The following is a 17,983-nucleotide window of genomic DNA, read 5'->3' on the forward strand; positions in this document are numbered from 1 at the left end:
TGTACCATGGACTCTTTATATGGGACACCAATTCTATATATGGAACACCCTCATATATGGGACACCAGTTTCCCCAGTTTTCCTAAAAAAAAACAATTGATGTCATGGACGCTGATCTGGGAATTCCTAGATCAGTCACAAGCTTCCGCTACTATGACACCTTGTTGTGACTGTAAGAAATGCCAGAGAGCTGTGATGAGGATCTGAGGTAAGAATTGAATGTTTAGCTGCAGAGGGCATATCCAATGCCAAGCCCAGGAAACTTGACCAATAAAAGAAAGCAGGGAAAACAGAGCCCTAACCTGGGCTAGTCGCTCTTTGGTATAAATTTAAAATTCAGAGCACTTTCTGAAAGAACTATTATAGGCATGATGGGCTGTAAGATTCTATGAATTACCATACCAGTCCCAGCCTCAACCATCTCCTCAGATTTTGCTCTTGAAGAAGGGTCCTTACCCAAAACGTCACTTCTCCACATTCTTCAGCTGTTTGACCCACTGAGTTACTCCAGCACTTTAGTCTTTTTAGTCTTTTGTTGCTCTTGTTGTGGTTGCAAACATAAGGAATATGGAGCTAAAGTTGAAAGGAAGGATAAATGCAATTTCATGACAAGAGTAATCTTTACTGTCTGAGTTTAAAGTGTGACAGCTCACTTTTTGAAAAACACTTGGCTATTGAATTCAGTTTTTTTCTGAATGGCCTTTAGACTCTGGTTAGAATTAAGAAATGTATAACTGGCAGATTCTTTATCAGATTTTTTTCCTTTATCACGTATTTCATTCCATTAAAATGTCCACTGTTACAGAAGGAAATTTGACACATTATGGTTTTCAATCATCCAGTGCAGTTTCTTGTGAACCTGCCCCATATAGTTGGAATAAACTGTTGATAACACGAACGCGTAGCATCATCTAATTGGTCTTTCACCTTTTATTGTGAGGTTCTAATCCAGACTTTGTTGATTGATTGTGTCTCATTTGATTGTTGGTTATAAAATTGGTTTGTGAGAACAGATTTGGGAGTATTATTTGTTACTTGTCGACATGAACGAGGTGATAAACTAGTAGCATAGTAATAGAGTAGAGAATGATTGTTAGGAATTCATACATCAGAAGGAGAATATTATAGAGTAAGTAAGGTTTTTGACAAGTTGATAACTGTCTTGACCTCTTCTTCCTTGTTAATTGAGGACATTTTATCCAGAAGTGTTAAGAGCCTCTTGGATATTAATTTCAGATCTTATCAGAAAGCTTGATGAGGCATGGTGGGGTGAGAGACAAAGTGTGGTGTATGATTAATTAATACTGCAGAGTAACTGCAATTGTGAATTAAAATCAAAATACATATTTTAGAAATAAAAATAGAAGCTGCAGAAAGAAAATTGTAATATTTTGGGCTAGAGGCCTGTTGTTATAATTGGACAAGAGAGAAAAAAATAGTTTGAGGTTAAAGATGGGAAAGCGGTGGATAGAACAAAAGGGAATATCTGTAACAGGGTGAGGCCAGGGTTGCCATTGGGATAGGTTGCAGAGATAATACATTCATTCAGTGGGTTAATAGGGACTGAGACAGTGGGAATGCAAATTGTGAAAAATGCAAGGCAGGACGATGTGCGCAGGAGATCAGGATGCTAAAGGAGCAAAATGGAGGGAGAAAAACGAGCCCATATCACATGGACTGCAGTAGATATGGACAGTTCAGGTTTGGAGAACTAATTTTCTCTTTCTTCATCAGAGCTGGCTATTTCTGCTGCTTTACGATAATGAAGGCGTACTCCATTATACAAATCTATTTACATTGTTGCATACTAGAATACGTTTTAAATTAGTGGCCTATTGTTTAATTTCACTTGATTGTACATTTTGGAAACAAAATGCTTGTAATATGAAGTTGCAGGTAGATGGACGAGATGATCAAAACACAAAGCAATTAGAAACTGCCAATTTGGCCATTTATAATGACTTCAAACTCGATGTTTAATTTTTTGAGTTTTTTGCATCGTTGGTTATGTGAATGCAGTTTTTCAATTCACGTTGTAGCTCAAGCCCCTAAACTTGTAGTTACTTACCGTGCATCATCAGCAAGCTTCTACAGCAAAAAGCTGTCTGCAGTACGCAGGAAAAAGCAGAAGAATGGGGTTGAGAGGGAAAAGTAGATCTCCTGTGGTTGAATAGCAGACTTGTGGACCGAATGGCCTAATTCTGCTCCTATGTCTTATGAACTTGTTAGTAGGGTGATTCGAAGACCAGAGAATATAGGTTCAACGTGAATGGGGAAAGATTTTATAGGAACCTGAGGGGTGACTTTTTCACACAAAAGGTGGTGGTGCATGGAACGAGCAGCCAGAGGAGGTAGTTGAGGCACAGACTATCCCAATGTTTAAGAAAAAGTTAGACGGGTTCATGGATAGGACAGGTTTGGAGAATATGGGCCAAATGCAGGCAGGTGGGACTAGTGTAGCTGGGACATGTTGGCTGGTTTGGGCAAGTTGGACCGAAGAACATGTTTCCACACAGTATCACTCTAATAAATGCAGACAGTCCTATAACACTGATGATGGCTAAACAAGAACATATTATTCTTAATACATGGAACTTCAGATATTTTTAAACTTCTACCTGGAATTTCATTATTATGCTGAGATGACCTTGATCTTAATGTCACAATGTTCCTGTTCCAGAACAGTATAAGGGCATATGTTCTGGCTTCTACTTCATTCCCAAATCAATGACCATACAGCATATTATTTTGCTGTGAGGATTTGTTGATGCATATCATTCTTGTCCACGTGTAGCCTGAAGGTACTTCAGTGTATTACCTCCTCTCCCACCATTCTCACTGATATATATAAACAAACACCAGTCTTTCTTTTTAATGCTGAATTGAGCACACACTGCCTGTTTGCTCAAGTAGTGTTCTGATGCCGAGGTAGGATTAGTGTTGTGCAAATTGGTTCAAGGACATGATGGTCGTAGGAAAGTAGCTGAACCTGAACCTAGTGGGGTTGTGCTTCAGACTTTTGTACTTCATGCCCCCAAGTGTAGCAGCATAGCAACGAGAAGAGTACACAGCACACATGGTGGGGATTCTTGATGGTAGATGCCACCTTCTAGAGGCAGGGCCTCATGTAGATGCTTTCAATGGTAGGAAGGGCTGTGTTCATGATGCACCGGGCCACTTTCTGTAGCCTCTTGCATATCAGTGCGATATAATTGCTGCACCAAGCAAGCAATCACGATGCTTTCAACAGTGCTTCAGTAAGTGTTTGTTGGAGTATTTGGTGACATGGCTTGAATTTCTTGAAACTTCTATGAATATAAAGACACTAGTCCTCCTTCTTTCTGATTACATCTTTGTGGTGGGCTCCGGACAGATCTTCTGAGATGTTAATGCTTAGGAATTTGAAGCTGCCAAATCTATCCATTGCTGAGCCACCAATGAAAACTGTCACAAGGTCTCCCTATTTCCTCTTTTTGAAGTCAACATTTAGTTCCTAGTATAGGAAAGAACTGCAGATGCTTGTTTATACCAAAGACAGACACAATGTGTTGGTCTGAAGAAGGGTTTTGGCCCGAAACGTTGCCTATTTCCTTCGCTCCATAGATGCTGCTGCACCCGCTGAGTTTCTCCAGCACTTTTGTCTACCTCTGTGTCAGGCAGCATCTGTGGAGAAAAGGATGGGTGATGTTTTGGGTTGGACCCCTCCTTCAAACAGAATTAGTTCCTTGGTTTTGTTTGCGTTGAGAGGGAGGTTGTTATGGCAGCATCAGTCACCAGGTGTTCAGTTTTTTGCCTGTACGCTGCCTCAAACCACCTGTAATCGGCCAACAATAATGGTGTTGTTGGCAAATTTGTAGGAGCTGTGCTTAGCCACACAGTCATGGGTGTCAAGAGAGCACAGCATAAGGCTAGCCATGTAGCCTTAAGGTGCATCTGCAAATGGTCAGTGAGGAGGAGATGTTGTTACAGATCCCAACTGATTGAGACCTGCCGATGAAATGATTACAATAGCACTTTCCTCTCCACTTCTCTTTCTCCTTTCATCAGAGCATTCTGGCCAAATATCAGGGTTGTGCAACTGACCCCATGGTTTAGCAAGGTGCCAATCAAATCCAGTGACATTATTGCAGTTGATCCTGCTAGTGTCTGATATACATTGTGTCAGAGTGTATGAATTAAATTGGATCATCAGACCTCTATCTTGAATAAAGTTCTGTTCCACGACAGCTGACTTAGTTGTTGCTTTGCCCTTATGCACGGGTAACAAAGTATTCTAATACTGTAGTGCAAATTAATAGTAATTACTCGGGTATTAGTAATGTGTTTTATTTCTGGTAACTGCTCTCAGGTGTACACTATTATGATGGGCACCATATGGTATTTTATAACTTTTATATTTGCTGATCAGCACTGTCCTCCAGAGACTGGTGGAAGGATGATGCAAAATGACAGTAACCCTCAGCCTTGGCCTCAATGGTGGAAAAAATATTGGGAGCCTGCTAGTTGCTAGTGATTTTTTTGATAGGTACTGGAATCATGGCTGTGAACTGACCAGCATTTTTCTTTTTGTGTGTTTCAGGTTACAGAACAAAAAACCAAAGGTGAGAGACTTTGTTTTGGAAGCAGACACATTTCTATCTATATCTATGCGCACAGATGAACACAGAGAGAGTTCATTCATGAATATATCCTTCAGCATATAATCCTCTTTTTGAAGTCAACATTTTCGCCACCTCCAACGGAATCCCACTACTGGCCACATCTTGCCATCTCCACCTCTTTCTGCTTTGCGCAGAGACCATTCCCTCTGCAACTCCCTGGTCAACTCATCCCTTCCCACCCAAACCACCCCCTCCCCAGGTACCTTCCCCTGCAACTGCAGGAGATGCAACAGCTGTCCCTTTACCTCCCCCCGCGACTCCATCCAAGGACCACGACAGTCTTTTCAGGTGAGGCAGAGGTTTACTTGCACCTGCTCCAACTCCATCTACTGAATCCGCTGTTCTAGGTGTCAACTTCTGTACATCAGCGCAGGCTCGGCAATCGTTTCGCTGAACACCTCCGCTCAGTCCGCCTAAATCTACCTGATCTCCCAGTTGCTCAGCACTTTAACTCCCCCTCCCATTCCCAAGCTAACCTTTCTGTCCTGGGCTGCCTCCATTGTCAGAGTGAGGCCCAGTGCAAATTGGAGGAACAGCACCTCATATTTCACTTGGGTAGTTTACACCCCACGGTATGAACATTGACTACTCAACTTCAAATAGCCCTTGTTTTCCCTCTCTCTTTATCCCCTCCCCCTTCCCAGTTCTCCCACCAGTCTTCCTGTCTCTGACTACTTTCTACCTCTGTTCCGCCCACTCTCGCCTGACATCAGCCTGAAGAAGGGTCTCGACCCAAAACGTCACCCTTTCCTTCCCTCCAGAGATGCTGCCTGTTACGCTAAGTTACTCCAGCATTTTGTGTCTACCTTTGATTTAAACCAGCATCTGCAGTTCTCTCCTACTCGTACACGAGTGGTGTTAGTCTTCTCAGCTTTGGAAGGCTCTTGCTTTCTGCTCTTTTAAATGTTTAGTTTTCAGGTGAGTATTTGGAATGTGATCAGTGCAGGTAACCAGCATTAGTTAATTCATTCTCTATCCCTTGTCTACCCTTTAGGACTGCTATTACCCAGATACGTATGTAATAGGATCCTAATTATAGCATCTTCAACCACGTGCCACATGAGTTAGCTGTGTCAGAATCGAGAGGGTTGAATGACTTAATGTTTCATCACCCATTGCTTTTACTTGCTGGAATTTTGAGCAGTTTATTTAAGCATCTTCTATTTTGACATTGTGCAAGCCAACAATTACTTCTGAATGAATCACATTTTTTAAGGGAAACTGGACAAATGTTGCTAATAACCTTTTATACAAAGAATATCGCTGGGAATGCATGAGATCTCAACTGTGCATTTCAAATCTATAAATTAATTTGCAATATCTGACTTTTAATATACTAAAACATTAAATGTGAAGAAAGAATTTGACTGTATGGTAAGGAAGCAATCCTTTCCCTCAGGAGGCGGAATCCAGTTCAAGGGAATATAACCGTGGCATTTGAGGTAACCTAGTTAAAAATCAATTCCAGAAGAAGCAATTTTGTTCAAATCGGGTGCTGATGTGGAGTGCACTGATTCAAAAGGTTATTGATACTGAAGCATTTAAAATAAGTTCAAAGCATAAGTATGAAGATGGGGAAAGAAAGTTCAAATGGGTCAAAACGAGCTGCCATCACAACCAATTGTAAATTAGATTTGATGGACTGAACAGAGGAACTGCTATTCCTGTGTAAAGACTGATGGGTCCACATTGTGCTCTGTAGATAATGTAATACATTTGGAGAGATTGGTGTCCCCTTTTCACCCTGGGTCTCATGCAGTGTTGGAAAAGGCTTTGAAAGCAAATATGTTTTCATATCTTGGTATTGCTTTGTCATAGAATGTCCACTCTGCAACAGCATGCACAGTTTCAATTAAGAATTCAATTTATGCAATATGGAGTCATCTTTTTATGCTGTATGGAGTCCCTGCAGCTGTGATTCCGCAGTGCTAACTATTGTGTTACTGTGCCACCGTGAAGATAGGAGCCACCTGGCTGTTGCAGTTATTTTGCCTTCTATGTGTAATTTGTGCATAGGGATGCAATGTTACGTGGAAGGGATTTAATGGGCTTTTCTCATTAGCTTCATATGGCATCCTATCTTAAAATTGAATTCTGGACTGTGTTATCAGCTGGTAGATGTATATTTTGATTTTTGCAAAAATGTATGTAATTGTCAGGTGCCCAATAAATCTAAGATAGACAAGGTACAATCTATAATGGGTGTTTGACACCTTGGGCAGATTTTTATTTGTGATTTCAACCTTGATGCACATTGTATCCATTAAATAGTCATCATCCTTAAAGCTGGATTCCGTAAACCATTTCTCCTTGTGAATGTCTGGGTTACATATTTTGAAATCCAGGGGGTTTGTAGCTGTAAATATAGCTGTGAATTTAGCTATTGGTTTGTTTCCTCATTCTTTACCCTCTTGCACCCTTCTCCGTTTCAAACTGAAATGTCTTAACCCTCAAATTCTCTTCCAGATTTATGGTCCCCCCCCCCCCCCCCCCCCCCCCCCTTCTCTGTCCATTATATGTTCAAAAATTTATCCCATTTCATGGTCCCCGCCTTTGTTAGGTTTGGACCTGTCTTAATGTGGAAGCCACTAAAACATGAGGCTTGAAAACAAACGCTTCTGTAGCAAGTGATGGACAAAGGAGTGGATAAAGAGTGCCATCTTTGTGCTGATGCTGCAGAACTCCTCGAGCTGGTTAAGGGTAGTGATAACTAAACACTGAAGAGCTAATCATCAACCACAATTGGTAAAGAAGGAAAACATAGAAAGTGGCAGGAGTAGGATATTCAGTTTTTTGGGGCTGCTTTGCTATTTAGTAAGATTATGACATACTTTCTGCCCAAACTGCAAATAAAAGCTTAATGATTAGAAGAAATTGCTGGAAGTCTTTGAAAATGTCAGTTTGCAACAGGAGTAAAAGTGGGAGGTAAATTGCTGTTTGAGATAGTTACTGATCTGTGTGTTTCCAGCTTTTTCCAATTTATTCCTTATCGCTGAGAGGTTCAATAGTTTTTCTGCATTAATGCTCGAGTGATATCAGCACTCCAGATTTAAATACACATTCAGAAATCCCATTTGGCGGGGTGGTGGTAAGTGCAAGGAAATCAGTCGTGGATTTTCTGTAAGTGAGTGCTGTTGATAACACGGCTTACACCTTTAGTCTCTGATGAATCCCATTTTCATCTCTCTGACTGCTAATCCATAAATTATTTGTGCAGATGGCTCGTGTTAATATTTACTCGGTTGGCAGCTTTTGGAACTGTTTTGCTTGTGACTCTAACCTTGCACAATATTGTTAGCAGTTCTTATTCCTATTCTAAATGAATTTGATTGGCGTTATTACGTGCACCCCACAGATTAGGTGCATGTGGAATAATTGCCTAAATTAGTAAAAAACAGCAGCAGTCTTGCAGAGGCTGAACAAAATATTAGTATCTTTGGCCTACAGTCGCTTAATATAGTTCAATGAATTTGTCAAAAAAAGCCTTGAGCATCTTGCCTATTTTACAGTTATTATACAAAGTTAGTAGGCATAGCTTGAAAATGTACCATTTCACGCTCATATTTGAAGAGGATGACTGTTGTACAATCATTAGTTTCCTAGCCCAATGTTCCCAGGTAACTACATTTTAATAAATTACCAATTTAACTGATGTGTAGCTGGAAGAAAAATTGCATTCATATAGTATTTTAAAAATTTTCAAGAAACCCCCAAGACCTTTGCAGCTAATGACTTAATATTTATGTGTAAACTAGACCATGTGCAGACCCGTTGGGTCCCGTTCCCCAAATGCAATATTCCACCTAACTGCGCATGAGCGGCTGATGGACCCGCACTGCGCTGGTGCGACTGCCGCGTTCAAAGTTGTGCCGTTGACAGCAGAAATTAAGTTAAAGTGAATGGAGGACCCGTGGAGACATTTGTAAAATAGAATGAAACTTACCCGTGGAGCTGTTGTGTCCCCGTTGTGAGGCCAGGCAAGGAAAAAAAAAAAAAATGGCGATCTGAAAATCGTCAAAAGCGGCAACTGCGCAGGCGCGGATGCCGGGCCCACTACGCACGCGTGGGGCGATGTTGTCAATTGTGACGCGGCTGATGGGCCCCTCCCAACTGTGGGGAGATGCTTCCCAGTCGCGGCCGGCAAGTGGAGTGCTGTTTTAAGTTAATTTAAGTTTTAAAATGTCAATAACTTGAAAAATATAACATCAATCTGAACGAAACTTGGCGAATGCACATCACAGGACAATGATGAGTAAGGTGGGCCTAAAATTGTAGCGCTATCGTGTACCGTTCTGGCGGAGTTTCGGGAACACACATATATACAAACAAACAAGATGAGAGTTTTAGTAATAAAACAAACAAGATGAGAGATTTAGTAATAAAAAAAAACTAAACCAAGTGTGACCCGATGGGTCCCTGTCACATGGGAGGGTTGGGCCCCGAACGCAGTATTCCACTACTCACCCATAGCCCCCAACTGCGCAGGCGTGGCTCATTTCCCCTCATCCCCAGCACTCCCCCTCCTCTTTACCTTCCCTCTTCTTTCCCCTCTCCTCCTCCCCTCCCCCACTCCCTCCCTCACCTCTCCTTCTCTCTCATTTCCCTTACCCTCAGTCCCTCCATTCCTCCATAACCCATTTCCCCTCCGTACCCCTCCTCTCCCTCTATCTACCTGCTCCCCCACTGCTCACCTCTCCCCTATCCCACTCCACCACTAAACATAATGTTTAAATAACATTAAACAACAATCCTCCCCTCCCCCACTTTCTCCCTCTCTTTATAACAATGTGACAAATCTCATTGTACTGAGTGTCCTGTCTCCCCTCCACCACTCCATTTCTCTCCTTACAACAATAACCAAACCCTCATTGGGTGTACTGTCATTTGGTAACATTGTAACAGGCAGAGCAAGTTTTAAAGTGAAAAGTTTGATTTTTAAAGTGAAAAGTTAATTTTTTGAAGTTTAAAATATAACATCAATCTAAATGGAACGCTGCTGTGTTTTTTAAAATGGACTTTTTAAATGTAAATGAGATCCCATTGTGACATCATTGTGGGGTGGGACACTGCTGACGGACAGTTTATGTAAATGAGATCCCATTGTGACATAGCTGCTAACGGTCAGTGCAAGTTCAAGTGATTTTTCTCAAATTGGATTTTGTAAACTTTAAAATGTGAATAACTTGTAAAATATACCATCAATCTGTAATACTGTTTGAGATACTGCTCATGAGGTAAAATTGCATCTAGAATGTAGTGCTTGTGGTAGTTCATCATTCCTTCAAAGCTTGATTGATATGTTAGCCTATATTATGTGCTAAAGTTCTGGAGCAAGCTATGTGCCCACATTTCTCCGAGTCAAAATTACACTTAAGCTGCTTTTCTTCACGGCCAGTGCACTCAGCAGAGTTGGATCTTGTCTGTACTTGTTTTGGCTGATCCTTGTTAATGTCCTTCATTACTTTGAAAACATTTAGTTAGACAAGCCTTTCATCTTTAATTAAATTGGTAAAATATTAAAGGGTTTTATTTTTCCTTTCTAATCCTGAGGAAATTAAAGGTCCTTTCTATATTTGCATATATATCTGAATTTCCAATGGCTAATTGTTGTAAACATTTTTTCCCCAGTGCCCGAAGCGACGAAGCCAAGCTTAAGCCAGCCTCCAACTGCCACCTCAGTTGGCAGTGTTTCAACACCAGCCGGCAACGGTGGTAACAATGCCAAAAGGGCGGTGGCCACCAACGGCCAGCCACAGAACGCCGCCCGCTATCTGCCCCGTGAGGTGCCTCCTCGATTTCGCCAGCAAGAGCACAAAGTGTTACTAAAACGTGGTCAGCCCCCTCCGCCTTCCTGTGGACTTCTTGGAGGTGGGGCGGGGCCTCCTGGGTTGCCGGGATCAAACCCCGGCACTGCACAACCATTGACGCAACCCAACGGTCCACTGCAGCACGGCAGTACACCAGTGGGTAAGTAGGTGGGATTCATTCTCAGCTTCTGATGGCTTTATTGGGAAAAGTCAATATCAAAGATGAAACTCGAAAGAATGGTGAATATTAGATCGCTTTTCAAGGTTCTTAAACTGATTTTGCAGTAGCAGTACTGTAAGATCTTGTTCAATTCCACTGTACAGGCTGTGCTCAAGATCGCAAGAAGTTACAGAGAGTTGTAGATGCAATCCAGCAATCGCACAGACCAGACACTACCCCTGACACCATCTACCCTCCATACTGCCTTTGCTCTCTGTTGTAATCCAGTTTCACTTGATTGTAGTATGTATAGCATTATCTGATCTGGTTGGGATAGCATGCATAATACATTTTTTTCACTGTACCTCGTTACACATGACCATAATAAACCTAAACTTGGCGATACTTTCTTGAGACAAGGTTATGCATCAAATGAGATAAAAAGAGTGAAATCCTTGTGTGCACAATACACAGATACTGTTTCCTCACCCAGTGGAATTACTGATTTTTTTGGTACTAATTTATAGAAATACTGGATAGAAACTATCACCAACAGAGGACAAATTATAAATGTGAGCATTTCTAGACACATAATACCTCTGGAAGACAAGCATTAAAGAGACAGTTATTGTTGCCAATTTCATGACGGTGGTTGCAGCAAGCTGTACTGTTTGTGAATTTTCTCCTTTCCAGGATGGCTCTCTAGGTATTCAATTACACAGAGGCAGATAATCATAGTTATTTCCCCCGATGGCGATTCCTTTTTCAAATAATTATTTATTATGGACAGGTTGGCCACTTGATTTAGTGCAAGATTAACAAAAGCCACCAAATCAACATTTGGAAAGGGAAATTAGACTGCATATTGGCATAATAGTAGAACTGCTGCCTCACAGCGCCAGAGACTGCTTCAATCCTGAGTAGGAGTGCGCTCTGTGCGGAGTTTGTACAGTGCCCTCCATAATGTTTGGGACAAAGACCAATCATGTAATTTCACCATGTAGAAATTACCGCAGTGTTTATACAAAGTCCCCCATTTCAGGGCACCATAATGTTTGGGACACAGCAATGTCATGTAAATGAAAGTTGTCATGTATAGTATTTTGTTGCATATCCTTTGCATGCAATGACTGCTTGAAGTATGCGATTGATGGATATCACCCGTTGCTGGGTGTCTTCTCTGATGATGCTCTGCCAGGCCTGTATTGCAGCCATCTTTAGCTTATGCTTGGGCTAGTCCCCTTCAGTTTTCTCTTCAGCAAATAAAAGGCATGCTCAATTGGGTTCAGATGACGTGATTGACTTGGCCATTAAAGAATTGACCATTTTTTAGCTTTGAAAAACTCCTTTGTTGCTTTAGCAGTATGTTTGGGATCATTGTCTTGCTGTAGAATGAACTGCTGGCCAATGACTTTTGAGGCATTTGTTTGAACTTGAGCAGATAGGCAATAGGTGCAGGAGTATGTCATTTGGCCCTTCGAGCCAGCACCACCATTCACTGTGATCATGGCTGTTCATCCACAATCAGTACCCCCCGTTTCTGCCTTTTCCCCATATCCCCCGACTCCGCCATCTTTAAGAGCTCTATTCAACTCTCTCTTGAAAACGTACATTGAATTGACCTCCACTGCATTCTGAGGCAGAGTATTCAATAGATTCACAGCCCTCTCTGTGAAAAAGTTTTTCCTCATCTCTGTTCTAAATGGCCTGCCCCTTATTCGTCAACTGTCCCCTGGACTCCCCCCAACATCGGGGACATGTTTCCTGCATCTAGATAGGATGTGTCTATACACTTCAGTAATCATTGTGCTACTACCATCAGCAGTTGTATCGTCAATGAAGATAAGTGAGTCAGCAGCCATACATGCCCAGGCCATAACATCCCCACCACCGTGTTTCACAGATGAGGTGGTATGCTTTGAATATTGGGCAGTTCTTCTCTCCTCCATACTTTGCTCTTACCATCACTCTGATATAAGTTATTCTTCGTCTCATCTGTCCACTAAACCTTTTTGCAGAACTGTGGTTGTTCTTTTAAGTGCTTCTTGGCAAACTGTAACATGGCCATCCTATTTTGCATCTTGCAGTGTAGCCTCTGTATTTCTGTTCATGAAGTCTTCAGTGGACATTGACAAATTCACACCTGACTCCTGAAGAGTGTTTCTGATCTGCCGGACAGGTGTTTTGGGATTTTCTTTATTATAGAGAAAATTCTTCTGTCATCAGCTGTGGAGGTCTTCCTTGGCTTGCCAGTCCCTTTGCGATTAGTCAGCTCACCAGTGCTTTCTCTCTTCTTAACAATGTTCCAAACAGTTGATTTTGGTAAGCCTAAGGTTTGGCTGATGCCTCTAACAGTTTTATTCTTGTTTCTCAGTCTCATAATGGTTTATTTGACTTTCATTGGCACAACTTTGGTCCTCATGTTGATAAACGGCAATAAAGGTTTCCAAAGGTGATGGAAAGACTAGGTGCTGAGAGCTCTTTTATACCTGCATTAAGGAGGCAATTAAACACACTTGAGCAATTACAAACGCCTGTGAAGCCGTGTGTCCCAAACATTATGGTGCCCTGAAATGGGGGGACTATGTGAAAACACAGCTGTAATTTCAACATGGTGAAACCAAAATGTATAAAAATGGCCTTTAATTAAATCTGACAATGTGCACTTTAACCACATGTGATTTTTTTTTTTCTATTACAAATCTGAAATTGTGGAGTACAGAGGCAAATAAATAAATTGGGTCTTTGTCCCTAACATTATGAAGGGCACGTTATGTTCTCACTGTGACCGCGTGGGTTTCCTTCGGGTGCTTTGATATCCTCCCACATACTAATGACGTGTAGGTTTGTAGGTTAACTGGCCTCTGTAAATTGTCCCTGGTGTGTAGGACATAGAGCTGGTATACAGATGATTGATGGTCGGTGTGGACCAAAGGGTTTTTTCCCCTCATCTATCACTGTTGTTAAATAAGTGGGGGTTGTAGACCTGAATCCACCTTAATAGAAACGTAGAACACATCATTCTACATAGATTATTTTCACTAAACTGACCTAACCAGATCCAGTGTTTTTGAGAGCCTAATTAGACAAATTAATTATAACTTGGAAGTTATAAATCCTGGCCACCGATGAAATGACAGGAATCTATCAAATTTTGCATTATTGTGGCCACATTTCCTCTTTGTTTATCATGCCAACAATGATTTGTTCATGGGATTATTATTCTGCATGTTAACGGTTGGCTCAAAGTTCAATCAGTCAGCCCCCTGGAGATGCCAGCTGCTGAAATATAATGGGTAACAGTCTCAAGATGGTGGCAATTAATTAATGCTGTTTGCTGAGTAACCAAGATTTAGTTAGGATTACAAGCTTTCTTCATTAACGACCCTTGTTTCTAGCGTACTTCAAGATGGTTTCAGGTTTCTTGAATCTATACATAGAGTCACAGTCATTCAGCTCGGAAACAGACCTTTCAGCTCAATGTCCATGCCACGAAACGCTGCATCGAAGCTGTCCTATTTCATCATGTTTGGCCCATATCCCTCTAAACCTTTCCTAACTCTGTATCTGTCCACGCATCTTTTAAATATTGTTATTGTACCTGGCTCAACTGCTTTCCTTGGCAGCTCTATTCCCCTGCTTATATGTTCCTCTCATGATATTATATACCTCTATAAGATTATCCCTGAGCCTCCTGTGCTCCAAGAAATAAAGTGCTAGCAATAGTATTTAACTTGCATGTCAACATTTCTCATGGTTAACAGTGTTCAAGATTTTCCTCTCTTAATTTTTATTTAAAAAAAAATTAATTTTATCAGGTTGCGTGTTGGTAGATTTTAATTTTCCTTTTCTTCTTAATGTCATACCCAGGCAGAAGTATATTTAATCAAAGTGTCAATTGTGTTAAAAATAGGTTTTAAAAAGCCATTCAAATATAAATACTTTTCTTGGAGATCTATAAGATGTTTGTTTGTTTTTTTCTAGACACAAACCCTGGGGGTGCTGGTTCAAATTATGCAAATTCTGCTTGGGGTTCTGGATCATCCAGCACTGACCTCAACCACGGCTGGGATAAGTTAATCGTAGACGGGTCTGATATGGAGGCTTGGCCTTGCATCACAGGCAGAGACTCTGAGTCGGCTTCGGAACACATAGATAACGAAGGTGCCTCAAACCTTGGCTCTGAGAAGAGCCTGCCACCTGGAAGTGGCGCTGCCAGGAACTGCAAAGGAGCTGCAAACCAGTTCGCTGCTGGGAGCGGAAAGAATGAATGTAAATTGGGGGCCTGGAACATGGGCCTTGTGCCTAAACCCAGTCACGCATCTTCCATCTCTTCGGAGAGCAAAGACGGACTTAACAATTGGAAAAACTTGAGCAGCCCTGATGGAGCTGGCCTTGGGTTGACCTTGAACCCAAATATCAACCCATCGGCCTGGCCAGTATTGGGCCAGGAGGGCACTTCTGGAAAAGGTACTTTGGAGACGGACATTTCGAGCTCCAGTGCACAACTTAGTGCAGTAGGTCAAAGCCCTAGGGATCAGGATGGTACTTCTACAAGCGCCTGGGCAAAACAGTCTAAAACGGAAAATGCGGGTGTTACATGGAATGCTTCTGTTGGAGAACAGCCTCAAGCTCTTAACACTGATGGACCAAATAATGGCGACACTAACTCTTTGAATGCAAGCTCACAGAGCACCGGGAACCCTTTGCAAAATAAGGGAGTGTCTGAAACAACAGGGAATGGGACCTGGAGCATGCCCTTAGGAATGGGTTTGGGAAACCCCTTGGTATTGAATCAATCTGTGAGCACTGAAGCCTCATCCGAAGGCAGTATTAGAGGAACTATGGAGGGACGGGCAACTGGGGGTTCTTGGAATACAGTTTGGGGATCTTCTGGAACCGATTCCATTTCTGGACAAAATGGTACAGGAACTGATGGCAATAATGGACGCAGTGGCGATGATGCAGCAAAAAATGGCTCTGGTATGAAACAGTTACTGGTGAATAGATCAAGAACTGAATCATGGGACAATAATGGTGGATCCTGGGACTCTGAGACACAAGACCCCAACAAAGCAAAAAATTGGGGTAAAGGGAACAGAACAGCATCTGGTAGTGCTCAGGGTTTATGGGGTCAACAGCCAGGGACTGATAATCGGTCAGAAGGAGATTGGGTTGGCTCTACTAATGAACAGAGTTGTGGCACAGGCGGATGGGACAATCACAGGGTAAATCCCCCCCCAGAAAACCAAGGAGAGAATGCCCAAAATTCCAGCTGGGTAAAGGCCTCTAGTTCCACTGGGAGTGACTCTGGTAGTCGAAACAACAACAAAAAAGGAGGCGCTGACAACCACCCAGGAGGACGGCGCTTAAACAAGGCTGATCATCCTGACCAAGAGGAAGTATTGCAAACTGTAATAAACAGGGCTGATCTAGACCCAAGGGTGCTGTCAAACACTGGGTGGGGCCAAACTCAGATAAAGCAGAACACAACTTGGGAAGTCCAGGAGTTACCCAGGAATGAGAGGCGCACTGACAAAGGAACAGAAGGGTGGGAGAGCACTGCCACTCAGAGCACTAACTCAGGGGGCTGGGGCGAAGGGTCCAGTCAAACCAGTCGCTGCACCTCTGGGTGGGGAGATGCTCCCCAGTCTTCAAACATGGAGTGGAAGGATTCAAAGGCTCCAAGTGGATGGGTGGACCCAAAGAACAGTCAAAGTTGGGGAGGTGGAACACCAGAAGAGAAAGCACCATCTTGGAATGATGGGCCTAGAACCAAGGAACCGGGTTGGGGTGCAAAGCAGCAACAAACTCAAGGATGGCCTGCCAATAATGGCTGGGGTGATGGAAGTGGACAGCCAGCTGAGCAACCAAAAGCAGGTGGCTGGGACAGTTCAAACTCGAGATGGGGTGAAAGTGGCCGTGGTGATGTAGGATCTTGGAGTGGTGGCAGTAGTTCTAATACTAATCAAAGAGGTGGGTGGGAGGACCCCACAAGACACCAGGGATGGGGTGAGCCATCCAAAGCAACCACTTCTAATTGGAACAAGCAGCCAGAGGTATCTGGTTCCTGGGGCACCGCTTCTGCTAATAGCCGACAGTCTGGGCCAGGTTGGGGCTCGGCACCTGTGCCGCCGATGCCCTCTTCAGCTGTCCCACCTGCAACTATCCAAACTTTGCCAAAGGAGGAAGAACCTACTGGATGGGAAGAGCCTTCGCCGCAATCCATCTCCCGAAAGATGGAGATTGACGATGGCACCTCAGCCTGGGGTGATCCCACTAGCTACAATTATAAGAATGTGAATCTGTGGGACAAAAACTCTCAAAATGATAGCTCTGGAAGTGGGCCAATACAACGGGAGCAGAATGCATCAAGTGCGGTTACAGGACGAGGATCCACATCGAGTTCTGGTAAGCAGTTGCAAATTCTTCCCCTTTTAATTATTATTTGATGATCGTTGTGTTCCATATTGCACTGATGTTGAAATGAAGCTGAGAGTGAAGTGAGGTTCTCTGTAGATGTTTTTTTACATGGCAGCTTTTTTATGACGTTGAGGCATTGTAGGGTCTGTCTTTCCAGATTTTCTTGTGGTAAAATATCTTGTTTTTGCATGGGATGGAATTAAAGCCTAGCTAACTACAAATGCCCTGACAATATTGGGAATGGTTTATTCTCAATTGTAAAGCTACATTGCATTCCCATCTCATTCAGTTCTTTATGCATGGTAAAGTGCTTTTGGCCATTGTTGAAAGCAATTTTGTTGAGTCATCATGTGTTTAAAAGGAGACTTTTAAACAGTTCCCTATGAGAGGCCATGCTGTGTATGCAGTGTCATTAATTTTGTCTACCTGACATGTCAAATTTGCTAAAGAGTTTAACTTTTTATAATCATGTCTGGTATGGTGATCTGAACCATCCTTTCCTGCAGCATGTTTAGCTATTGTTTTGCCCTAGGCAGGTACGGGATACTGAGTTGGATGATCAGCCATGATCATATTGAATGGCGGTGCAGGCTCGAAGGGCCGAATGGCCTACTCCTGCACCTAATTTCTATGTTTCTAATGTGCAGCTTATATTCAACAGATGGAGACAGTCATAGATTAAGACTGTGTGGCATTTCTCTGCACTCCTGATGCATAATTCTAAAATGTTTTTCCATCTTTACATCCCCATATGTTCTTCTCTGACCAGACATATTTTCCAAGAAATTATAATGTAACAACAAGGAACTGCAGATGCTGGTTTACCTGCTGAGTTACTCCAGCATTTTGTCTTTGAAGGAAATTAATCCAGGACTTGTTTCAGCAACACCCCAGTAGGCAATGCTCATTACTGAAACAGATGAATGTGGTTT

At 42.4% G+C, this 17,983-nt stretch overlaps 1 protein-coding gene across 4 annotated transcripts in view; it reads left to right on the top strand.

The window, feature by feature from the left end:
- The window catches only part of tnrc6ba (trinucleotide repeat containing adaptor 6Ba), a 140,570-nt gene that overhangs the window by 92,636 nt on the left and 29,951 nt on the right, over positions 1 to 17,983 (top strand). For all 4 annotated transcript variants that reach the window (XM_055663122.1, XM_055663123.1, XM_055663124.1 and 1 more), the window contains 3 exons: positions 4,580 to 4,601; positions 10,290 to 10,628; positions 14,613 to 17,039. In XM_055663122.1, coding sequence (XP_055519097.1) covers positions 4,580 to 4,601; positions 10,290 to 10,628; positions 14,613 to 17,039 — 2,788 coding nt within the window. The remainder of the gene's footprint in view (positions 1 to 4,579; positions 4,602 to 10,289; positions 10,629 to 14,612; positions 17,040 to 17,983) is intronic.

Source organism: Leucoraja erinacea, chromosome 37, assembly GCF_028641065.1.
Source record: "Leucoraja erinacea ecotype New England chromosome 37, Leri_hhj_1, whole genome shotgun sequence".
Classification (NCBI taxonomy): domain Eukaryota; kingdom Metazoa; phylum Chordata; class Chondrichthyes; order Rajiformes; family Rajidae; genus Leucoraja; species Leucoraja erinaceus.